The sequence below is a fragment of the Ovis canadensis genome, chromosome 1, assembly GCF_042477335.2.
Source record: "Ovis canadensis isolate MfBH-ARS-UI-01 breed Bighorn chromosome 1, ARS-UI_OviCan_v2, whole genome shotgun sequence".
Classification (NCBI taxonomy): Eukaryota; Metazoa; Chordata; class Mammalia; order Artiodactyla; family Bovidae; genus Ovis; species Ovis canadensis.
The window spans coordinates 194,544,768-194,557,289 of NC_091245.1; the positions used below are offsets into that span (position 1 = coordinate 194,544,768).

General features: G+C 36.6%; 1 protein-coding gene across 1 annotated transcript in view; it reads left to right on the forward strand.

The window, feature by feature from the left end:
- Positions 1–4,007, forward strand: part of PAK2 (p21 (RAC1) activated kinase 2) — an 83,031-nt gene extending 79,024 nt beyond the window's left edge. Inside the window, exon 15 of the mRNA XM_069556870.1 lies at positions 146–4,007. Coding sequence (XP_069412971.1) covers positions 146–232 — 87 coding nt within the window. The 3' untranslated portion in view covers positions 233–4,007. The remainder of the gene's footprint in view (positions 1–145) is intronic.
- The last annotated feature ends 8,515 nt before the right edge of the window (positions 4,008–12,522 follow it).

The window sequence follows — 12,522 nt, forward strand, 5'->3', positions numbered from 1 at the left end:
TTTTGTTGATTTTTATATAGGTGTTGAAATATTTGTTAAGTGAATTATGATCTATAAAGTAGTCTTTAGGGCTTACTAGAAAAAAATATTTGGCTTCTAAACTTGTGATATTTACACATTTATTTTTTCCTGCTCTTCCTGGCAGCATCCCTTCCTGAAACTGGCCAAGCCATTATCCAGCTTGACACCACTGATTATGGCAGCTAAAGAAGCAATGAAGAGTAACCGTTAACATCATTGCCGTGGCCTCATATTCTTTTTTCCATTTTCTAAAAGAAGTCTTTTAATATATGAAAAGTATTATTCTTTGGGGGTTTAAAGAAATGGTCTGCATAACCTGGAGAAAAAAAAATAAACTACTACTTCCTGAAGACAACCAAGAAAAAATTGCAAAACAAAATGACAACTTTAGGGTCCAAAAGGAATTGTGGACTGAATCACTAGCCTTACGTCTTTGTGCAGAAAGCCCGTCAGGGCCATTTATCATGCTTGAGATTTGCATTTTATTTTTCTGATATCATTATAATAGATCCCATTCATTGTCCCTTTTGGGCTGTTTTCAATACTTGAATGGCAGATTTGAGTTTTTCAGAGTATTTGTTTTATCTGCTAGTCTTCTTCTCTCTCTTCTTCATAGCTTTCTTTTTCCTTGACTCTCCTTTTGAATTGCTTTGAGAAGTGTTTCTTATGCCTAAATTGGAGGCAAGTGTGATGGAAATTATGTAGCTCCTTATATTGGCAAAGGAACTCAGTATGGTTTAACTTTGTATAGAAGTTACAACCAGCTATTGTTACATGTAATATTTCAGTTTAGAATTTGAGCTGAAGGGAAGAAAAGTATGTGATTTTTACCTGTTTTTAGCAAATGTGAAAGAGTCAATTTTAGAAATTTCATGGTAGTGAGTTATTTGGCATTTGTTACATGTATAGAGAGAAGACTAATAATCTATATTTATAACTAAATCATTGAAACAAAAAAAAGAATCCCATTCACTATACATTCTTAGAGGTTTTGTTTTTTTTTTCCCCTTCCTGTGTCCTCAGACTTTGCTTTAGGACTTTGATCCGCTACTTTCCTCTTCCCTCTTTTTTCCCCCTTCATTTTGGAAATAAGTTTCTGTATATGTTGTAAGTTTAGCTAGTTTGTTTGTTTTTTAATTAACCCTCTCTCACCCTCCTCCTCCCTCTCCCTTCCCTAGGCAAATAATATAATAACCATTGAATTTTAAATTTTAAAACTTCACTATTTTTTTCCATTTAAAGGTGAAAAATATTTGGAGTTAACAGAGACAAAGTGAGAGACTTGAACCTTGGTGAGCTCTAAAATAATTAGATAAGATTATATTCATGGAAGAGAAATGTTAGTTACTTAGAGATGCAGCTTCTGACCAGTAAACTGTAGAGATTTGTGATAAACATTGTTCCCAACCCATTATCAGCATTCTACTGTCTATGAGAACTTAAGTGACAAAGTACTTCTTGGTAAATTCATGGGTCATTTGAGATGTTGAGTTACTTTTGATTTTTTTCAAATAAGTAAATAATATTCATGTAAAGAACTGGAGAAAGAAGGGATAGTGACATGTGCTTGTTAATAGCAACGCTGTTTTTATTTTAAAGATTAGAAAGGTCTGTGGCCTGTAGCACTAATTGTTAGAGCGCCCATCACCTCCCTCCCTCTCCTGTCCTCGCCCTCGCTGGCCATTTCAGTTGTGTGGCTTTTGAAGGCAGCATTTCCCTTCTGACATGGCGAGAGCCACGTGAAAGAAGAATCTGTGGTTTGGTTCTGGCTCTTTATTCCCACCATTCACTCATAATTGACTTCACACCTACTTGCCATCCTGCAATAGTACGAATTGTGAATAAAAATAATTCTGATGTTTTGAAGTGCATTAGGAGAACTGATAGAGTTTTATTTCCTATCATTCCCACCATATTTCTGTTAAGGTATAGGTAGGTATAAGGATAGAAATGGCTGGTGGTGGTTGTTTTTTTTTTCTTTAATTGGTAATGTAATGTTGGAAGGTTACACAAAAACAAGTAAAATAATTCATGGAATTTGTATCTAAAGCACTTAATGGTCTCTGTTTTCAGTTTGATTGTTGATTTTATTTTTCTCTGGATTATATTGGCCTTCTATAGCTATTACTAAATTACAGAAAAAGCTGGTTTATCTGGTGGAAAGCTACAGTGTCTCTTGAGTTCCAGATTTGGACATTCTTTGTAAATAGTTGTCTGGATGGATTATAATAAAGAAGATGCTACCAGTGAAATAGAAAACCAACTAAATGACACAAACTGTGATCCTCGTGACCCCTCTGGAAGGCACTTCTATACATCAGTCATAAAGACCATGTTAATTGGATGCAGTGACAGTACCCCGTTTTTTTGCCTGTGACTCAACAAAGATCTCTTCAGTTTATAAAAGCAGTTTGGGTTTGTATTTACAACTTCTCTAATGGTTACCTGCATGTCCATTGCTGGCAACGGACTTTGTCATTAAAACCTGACTCCTAGGTTAAGGGAGCTACACTGTGGTTTATTCTTTACTTACTCGGATAAACTAACTTGTAATAGAAATATACTTTGGTTAATTCTGAACTGTGTCATTTTTGAATAATCTTAATCTTAAAAGCAATACAGAATTGTGATTTATTAATTTTAAATTAAAATGTTCACATCTTGTTGCAAGAAAAATTATATCTGAATCAAGATTCACGGTTTTTTCTTAATAACTTCCTTTCGTATTTACCCTTTTTGTCATTACTTTAGAATGAAAATTCTCATTTAAATCTAAAAATTACCTTAGTAGTCTTCTTTTGTTGTTAAGACAATATTACTATAGTATTTATTATATTTCAGACTCTCTGGCAGTCTAAAAGTTTCCTTTTCCTCCTGTTCCTTTTGCTGCTTTTAGGGACAGTTAAATCTGGGAAACCATGAAAATATTGAATATTTTATCCTACCTAGAATAGTAAAAAACAAGTAGAGTGATTGTGCTGGCATCAGAAACGAAGGCTAACACAACTCTGTCTTTATGTGTTGAGTGCCTGGCACGTAACATAAATTCTCTTTCCCTCAATATATAAATACTAAGCTGCTCAAGATGTGTCTAGTTACCACAGTCCTAAATGACCCTGTGCCTTTAATGAGCAATTTGAAACTACCTATGAGTATTTCTTTGTAGGGCTCACATAAATGCATATTTGTTTATATATACTGTATTCTACTTTGGAGTAATTCTAGATCTGATCAGGCAGTAACTCTAATTAGAACAAAATGGGTGCTTACAAATTTTGCATTAGTTTTTTTAGTTTAAAAATTTTAAAACATACTGAGATTCATATCAAGTGAAATGTCTAAAATCATCATAGAATATAGCTGAAGTCCTGGTTAAACTTCTTTGAGGTTTTTTATAGTGAAATTCATAGTAATATAAAAAGCAGATTGTCTTCCGTGTCTCAATTGCTCCCACAATAGAGAAACAGTTAAAATCAGTTTTTCCCCACAGGTGTATGAGTATGTGTAAGAAAGGGAAAAAGAAAATACACACACGGATTTTATTTCTCACTAACACATTTATTGACCACACTGACAAAGACACCGTGGTAAATACTGTGAGGATTACAGAGGAGAACTGAGCACCAGCCTGGCCTTGAGAGAACTGAAGTCTTTCTCACAATTCTAGAATGTTGCCAAATGGAAAGAAAAAATGTATGATAACTTTGTCAAGCATACTTTCATTCTGTGTTAAGCAGAATTAACTTTGAAACTGAACATCTTTGGTAGGAATGTCTTGTGGGGGTTTTTTGGGTTTTTTGTAGCTAGAAATGGAATTAAGTGAAAGTAACTTGTTTTCTGTTTTGTCTTCAAATTTTATATTGACTTATTTTTAATTTAATCCCATTCAATTATTTAATTGTTACATTGACATTAACTGCTGTATTTGATGACCTTGTTCAATAATTTTGTTCTTTCAGGGCTAGAAATAAACTTTTTAATGTTCATTTTCCCTTTCCATAAACTTTAATTCTTTCTTTAGATCAGAGTAGCTTAAAAGAATATATGTAATAGATTTTCAAAGAACATTCTAGTATTTTTAAGGATGACTATTTTTTAAACGTGTCATGGCACTATGAATGTATTACAGAGCTCCAAATTAAAAAGATTTTCAGAAATCATTGAGTAATAAGCATGAGCCTTCCCTCTTCTAAATCAGGTTCAGAATAAATTTATTCAAAATGAAATGTGCAGTGTTCTAAGGCATCATTTTGTTATACACATTTAATTTGAATGTTGGATATCCTAACATGGAGAACAGATGTATTACAGAGTTAAGGATGAAAAAACAAAATTGTACGTAAAAAAGTATGAGGATGTAGGCAATGACTGCTTAAAATATATTTGTTACACTATAAAACTGCTTAGTGCTATTCTGACATCTGTATTTCTTTAACTATGGCAAATGCTCAAAACCTTTGTCTAGGAAAAGTTTTAAAATGCCTGGGGGATTGATTTGATTGAAAAGCACTATTTGTAGGAGCTTGATACATGCTTTACTACTATTTTGAAATTTGTGACTTTTTTAAATTAGAGAATTATTTTTTATGCAAATCATTTTTAAACAAGCTTTATCTTTTGAAGAGGAGGAAGAGGAGTAGATCAATGAAGGGAAAGGTCTTTTTTAAGCCTCATTTGTTTTTAGGTTTTAAGCAAAATAATATGCATAGATAATCTTTAAGGAGTCATAATAAACAGTGCCAATCCTCAGATGTTAGCTTCCTCACTGCAGAGTCCTGCTCCACAGAGGCATCTGCTTTTAACTTTGAACTGGTATTAGCATGCATTAATTTTCAGATTTCTAAATTATATACTTATACTGGTATTTTTTGATATTTCTATGTTTTGCTTTCTCTAGAAGCTTCCTACTGTTACAGTCTAGAATTTGATTACCATGCCATTTTCCCATTTTTACTCTCTCTAGTCTCCCAATTAAGAAGGGTGGCAAAATTTGATTAGTGGTCAGTTTTTAACCCAATACTATGTGGGAGTGTTGATCATTTGAGTAATTTATTATCACCGAATGTCATTTCTTGTTCAACTGTTTGCTTTTCTTATTGTCAATCTTGTCTTTTCGTTTCCTTTGAAAGTTTCTATGTTCCCATCACTAAGTTTTTCCAGACTCGTCGCAAAAGCCCTCTTAAGGCTGTTTTCTATGCAATTAAATGTCTCGGATAAGGACTGTTCCTTTTTCTGATTAGGGCTTCAGTTTGGGCTCTTGCTCTCCAGGCCTTCTGCCCTCCGGCATCTGAGACTGTTTCACTTTTCGACTGAATTTAGATTTTTTGTTTCCTCTTGCTTGGTTTGTTCTTCATTTTGGAGAAGTACATCTTTCATTACTGTCCTGAGGAAGGGTGCATATGGGTTAAGATTTTTAAGACCTTGCATGTCTGAAAATGTCTCAGATTTAATCTATAATACAGGATTTTAGGTTGGAAATCAACTTCCTTGAGAATTTTGAAGTCCCTACTTTATCTGTAAAACCTGCCATTTCTGATAACATCTTTTTATATAACTCATTTTTCTGCCTCTCTGGAGTTTTTGTCCTGAAAATTTATCTTGAAACCTTGGAGAGGGTCTATATGTTTAGCTTTTGGCGGGCCTTGTTGATAAAGACTTAATTTCCTTCAGTTTCGGTGAATTCTTATATTATTTCTTTAATAATTGCCACATTTTCTCTGTGTTATTTCCTTCTGGCATTCCAGCATTAATCTCCTGTTTTTCTTATCTTTCTCTCCTGCTTTTTATCCCTTTGCCCTCTGTTTTTAACTTTCTGGGAGAATTTCCTTGATTTTATCTCTGACCCTTTTTTGAGCATATATCACCTGTCGCTTCTTGTTTTAATTTTTTTTCACCCCCACACTGTGCTGCTTGTGAGATTTTTTTTTTAGTTCTCCAAGGAGAGCTGATCCTGGGGCCAGGGCAATAAAAGCACCAAGTTCTAACCACTAGAGGGCCAGGGAGCTCCCTCCTGTTTTTAATTTCCAAAAGGTCATTCTTCCTTTCCCATCTTTTTATAGGTTTCTGGTCTTGTTTCATAAATCCAGTATCCTCCCCTAGTGTATTAAAGAGTTTTTCCTTACCTCAGGTTGCCGTAACAGAATATATACTGAGTGGCTTCAACAGCAGAAATTTATTTCTCACAGTCCCAGAGACTTGAAAGTTGAAGATCAAGATGCTGGCAAAGTAAGTTTCATTGTGAGGCTTTTTGCCCTGTAGGTGGCCATCATTTTGCTGTGTGCTCCCTGAACCCCATTCTGTACACTTGGAAAGAGCAGTCTCTCTCTCCTTACAAGAACACTAATCTCATCATAAGATCTCACCCTAATGACCTCATCTAGCTTTAGTGACCTCCCAAAGACCTCCATCTCCAAATTTCAATACAGTAAAGGCTAAGGCTTCAGTATATGAATTCAGGGGCAGACACAAATATTCAAGCTAGAAAAAGTCATTTTTTTTTTAGAGTTTTTTTTTTTTTTTTTTTTAGTTATTTCTGGAATTATTTACTCTTAAGTATAACACTGTCTGGAATTGCACTAAACATTTCACATTGATTTTTCTTAATTCTCAGTGGGACTCTTGGTGCTGCCCACTGCTCATTCATTTCACTCCTAGGTCTTTTTTTTTTTTTTTTCCCTTTGTCTTTTTCACTCCAAACTGTCTCTCACCTGACTCCCAACCCTTTTATCTCAACACTTAACTTCTCCGTTACAGCCAAAATTCTGTGGGTTTTTGTCTTTGTCTTCCTTTTGGTCTCAGTGAAAGATGTTTTTCCTCTTGGCGACCAGCCTCACCAGGGACCCATTGTCTGTATTCTGCCACCCCCTAGGTCTCCAAGCCACTTTGATCCTAACTCTACTGTGCCTTTTACCTGTCCTTTTGTTCTGTCTAACCCTCAGCAGAAAAAGGCATGCTGGAAAGAGGAGACCAGACTTGCTGCTTCTCTTCATTATCATGTTGCATCTACCATCAGCATGTCTTTGAAACTACCCTTACCAGTATCTCAGAATCACTGAATTTCCAATATTCTCAAAACATCAAAAAGATGACTTTCCTCGACAGGTAACTAATATGCTTACTGGTGTATTTGAGGATTTCCATGATTCCACTCATTATCAGTCTTCCTTTGAACAAAGTAGGGGACTTTCATTCATCGATTTTTAAAAATGCTGTGACCAGATACTTACTTGAGGCTAAGGTTCAGAATGTGATGTAGGTGTAGCTTTGGTAAGCTTTTAATCAGTAGGATTATGTTTTCGACACTGAATATAAAATGCAAACAGCTCTTGGTAAACTTTGTAATTGTGAAGGAAGAGTGATGAGGATAAAAAGAGAAAATTCTTAAAAATTTCTTCAGAACTTAGTTTGCAGTGTACATTTGAGTAATGGATTTGCCTTGCTGATAATTTTTAGCTCTGAAATATGTTTCTGTTCTTGAGCATATTAACATGGGCACCTAGAGGAGAAAGACTTATCTAGGAATGTGCAGAGTGATAGAGGAAAGCCAGCTCAGCCTTAAAAATGGCATAAATTCTTAGTCAGAAATTAAGAGTTGATGAGTACCTCTTTTTTTCTTTTAAGAGATTTATATAGCCTGTCACCGTGATTATAACATTTTAACCTATGCATCTTAGTTTTTGGTTAGAGGAAAAGACTAAAAAGACTGTCTTTATAGAAAACAGAATATGTTCAGTATATATTGGTAGCCTTTGTATAAATTTGTAACCCAAGAAGTTGATTATTTTGAAAGGAACAACACTCATGTGGATGTATAATTTCTGGTATACTTGTTTAAAAGAGATCTCATTATTTTTTATCCACAGATCCCAGTGTATGTTCTGTAACAGGTGAAAAAATTTACCCTTGTGCTGCACCCCCCTTTTTAACAATCAAAATGGAGTAACACTACCACATACATTTTGTCTTTCATTTTTAGATCTGTAGATACATAGTGTTGCTATGAATGCATTGCCCAAAAAAATGTTTTTCTCAATTTTTTAACTACTTTACCCTGACTTCTCCTTTATTTAAAAACAGAAGTGCACCATTTTCAAAAACTATTTGATCTGGGCCATAAGATTAAAGAATGTCTAACAGTACAATCTGATTCTGATTAATGTATTGTCTTTAAAATCTTTAAGGAGTTTTGTGGTTGAAGCTAGAAGACATCTTAATCACATTCAGTATTCCTTATTCTTTAGGATACTATAAATTTTGCTGCTAGTAACTGTGTTGAAGAGCTTTGTTTTTCAATAAACTCTAAAAAAAAACTTTAACCATTTGACTTTTTACTATAGACATTGCTACAATTTTCATTACACTCTTGATGATATGAAAAGTATGTAATGTTTTGCCTTTTGTTTTGTTCATCTGTAGGTCTTTTGGGGTATGTTCGAAAACTAAGACACCATTGAAAAATAAATTTAGGCCATGGGCTGTTGGGTGCTACATGGATCAGCCAATTTCATATAACTTGTGTTGTCAGCCAATCAAATATTAATACTTTTCTGCTTCCTTTCGTATATGCTTATTTTACTACTGATATTCCCCACTGTGTGTCCTGTTTCAATATTTATTTTAATGATAAAGCACGGGTGACCCTAGTCTTGACACAAATCTAAGTACTTGAGTATTTCTTGCTGCACATTTCTTCATCCATCACTGAGCACTGTAAAACAGAGCTTTATTAAAGCTTTCTTAAAATTGGTTTCATTATACAGTTATTTGTTTGGGAGTTTCTTCTAAATAAAAATAAAACTGGAGTGTATAATTTAAAATTTTACTGCCAGTGGGAGAACCAGTTATGCTTTTAGTTAGTAACCATATTAGTAGACTGTGAACTAAAAATGCTACTATGAAGTGATAGTTTTCTTTTTATTTGTTTTGGGTGATAAAAGTGCTTATTACATCATAGGGATTTTTATTTTTAGGGTCAAATGAGTTAATTTCATATAAAATGCTTGGAATGTGCTTGGCATATATTAAGCATTCAATAAGTGTGATCTATCACTTTTTAAAACCGTACTCATTGGACAGTCCTTTATGATAATGCAGTAGCAGGTAGGGGGCTAATGAACTGAGAATGCTGCCCAGAGCCATCTGCCCTTTCCCCGTACTTCATCTTTTGAAAAATGTATGCATAATACATCTTTAGGAAATTACATTGCAAATATTATGTGAAGACAGCCCCAGTACATCATTGTTTGGATACCATGAAATTGCATATCTTCAGTTCAGTTCAGTCGCTCAGTCGTGTCCGACTCTTTGCGACTCCATGAATCGCAGCATGCCAGGCCTCCCTGTCTATCACCATCTCCCGGAGTTCACTCAGACTCACATCCATTGAGTCCGTGATGGCATCCAGGCATTTCATCCTCTGTCGTCCCCTTCTCCTCCTGCCCTCAATCCCTCCCAGCATCAGAGTCTTTTCCAATGAGTCAACTCTTCACATCAGGTGGCCAAAGTACTGGAGTTTCAGCTTTAGCATCATTCCTTCCAAAGAAATCCCAGGGCTGATCTTCAGAATGGACTGGTTGGATCTCCTTGCAGTCCAAGGGACTGTCAAGAGTCTTCTCCAACACCACAGTTCAAAAGCATCAATTCTTCGGCGCTCAGCTTTCTTCACAGTCCAGCTCTCACATCCATACATGACCACTGGAAAAATAGCCTTGACTAGATGGACCTTAGTCGGCAAAGTAATGACTCTGCTTTTGAATATGCTATCTAGGTTGGTCATAACTTTTCTTCCAAGGAGTAAGCGTCTTTTAATTTCATGACTGCAGTCACCATCTGCAGTGATTTTGGAGCCCCCCAAAATAAAGTCTGACACTGTTTCCAGTTTCCCCCACTTATTTCCCATGAAGTGATGGGACTGGATCTTCATTTTCTGAATGTTGAGCTTTAAGCCTACTTTTTCACTCTCACTTTCATCAAGAGGCTTTTCAGTTCCTCTTCACTTTCTGCCATAAGGGTGGTGTCATCTGCATATCTGAGGTTACTGATATTTCTCCTGGCAATCTTGATTCCAGCTTGTGTTTCCTCCAGTCAAGCGTTTCTCATGATGTACTCTGCATATAAGTTAAATAAGCAGGGTGACAATATACAGCCCTGACATACTCCTTTCCCTATTTGGAACCAGTCTTCTGTTCCATGTCCAGTTCTAACTTGCTTCCTGACCTGCATACAGATTTCTCAAGAGGCAGGTTAGGTGGTCTGGTATTCCCATCTCAGAATTTTCTAGTTTATTGTGATCCACACAGTCAAAGGCTTTGGCATAGTCAATAAAGCAGAAATAGATGTTTTTCTGGAACTCTCTTGCTTTTTCCATGATCCAGTGGATGCTGGCAATTTGATCTCTGGTTCCTCTGCCTTTTCTAAAACCAGCTTGAACATCAGGGAGTTCATGGTTCACGTATTGCTGAAGCCTGGCTTGGCGAATTTTGAGCATTACTTTACTAGCATGTGAGATGAGTGCAATTGTGTGGTAGTTTGAGCATTCTTTTGCATTGCCTTTCTTTGGAACTGGAATGAAAACTGACCTTTTCCAGTCCTGTGGCCACTGCTGAGTTTTCCAAATTTGCTGGCATATTGAGTGCAGCAGTTTCACAGCATCATCTTTCATGATTTGAAACAGCTCAATTGGAATTCCATCACCCCCGCTAGCTTTGTTCGTAGTGATGCTTTCTAAGGCCCACTTGACTTCACATTCCAAGATGTCTGGCATTGCCCAACTTGCAATATGACACACTCTGTTTTATAGGTTGTATAATCATTTTCCTGAAAGGGGTTTTTTAAAGAAAAAACATACTTTGGAAATTGGTTTATATACAGCTATTATAGTAAGTTTTCCTATAAGTAACAGGTACCCAAGAGTGAATGAACAAGCATTAAGTCACACAAAAAAAGTCCACTTGTGGTTTGGGTTTCATGGAGTTCAGCAATGCCATCAGGTACTTGGACTTTGTCCTTATTTTGACTCTACCTTCTTTGCATGTAGGCCTGTATCCTTATGCCTGGCCAGTCAGATGCAAAATGGTTGCTCCACCTCCGGTTTCACATCAGGCAGGAAGAAGAAACATGGGCAGAAGGCAAGGGGAAAGCAGGAAGTAGTGTCTATGTCAGTCAAGTACATGTCCCAGAAATCCTAAGCTTCTATCTCATTGGCCATAACTGTTATTTGGCATCTCCTAGCTGCAAGAGATTCTGGGGAAGAGTGTTTTAAGAAGCTATTGCTTCCCAGACAAATCAGACTTGATGATAAAAGGAAAATGGGTGTACACAGCAGTAGCCACCATAGCTTGCATGTGAAAAAGCATGATTGCAGTTTTTTATAACTCTTCTTAGTCTGTTCATGATGCTGTAATGGAGTATCATATACCGAGTGGCTTATAAACTGTTCTGCAGGCTGGAAGTCCGAGATAAGGTGCCAAAGATTTGGTATCTGGTGAGGTCCCTCTTCCTAATTTATAGCTTTGCTTCTCACTATGTCCTCTTATGGTGGAAGAGGCAAAGGTACTCCTCGGGGTCTCTCTTACAAGGGCACCCTCATGACCTAATCATCTCCCAAAGGCCCCACCTCTTCATACAGTCATATTGGGGGTTGTCTCAACCTATGAATTTTAGGGGAGACAAAAACATTCAATGTATGGCATCCCCTTTCACATCTTTGTCTCCATTGATACTATATAACTCATTTTCAGAAGAGAATTACCCAGCTGGAATTTCAGCCTTTCCCATCAACTCCTAGGGAGTTAACTTGAAACAACTTTCAGCTCAGTAGGCCTTACTTCAGCTGTATAGATAGCTGATTTTCTAAAAAATTTATTTGGCTGTGTCAGGTCTGTGTTGGCTCATGTGGGATCTTTCATTGCAGTGCCCAGTTTCTCTAGTTGTGGTGCGTGAGCTCAGTAGTTGTGGCATGAGGAATCTTAGATCTCCAATTGGGGTAAAACCTGTTTCCCCTGCATTGTAAGGCAGATTCTTAATCACTGAACCACTGGAGAAGTCCTTGCATACATGCCAAGTAGCTTTAGCCATGTCCGACTCTGTTACCCCATGGACTATAGCCCACCAGGCTCCTCCATCCATGGGATTCTCCATGCAAGAATGCTGGAGTGGGTTATCAGGCCCTCCTCCAGGGATCAATCTTCCAGACCCAGGGATCAAACCCGAATCTCATTATGTTTCCTGCATTGGGAGGCTGGTTCTTTACCACTAGCGCCACCCGGGAAGCCCCTGGATAGCTGATTTTGAAGGAACCTAATTGTTTACATTGTAGGTGGTTTTTTACCTGGTTGTCATTGCCTACTCCAGGGGATTTTCCCAACCCAGGGATTGAACCAGTGTCTCTTGCATTGGCAGGCAAATTCTTTTATCACTGCACCTTGTAACCCCATTGTTTACATAGCTTATGAGAACTTAAATGCAATTTAAATATAGATGCATTGTTACATATTTAGTTAT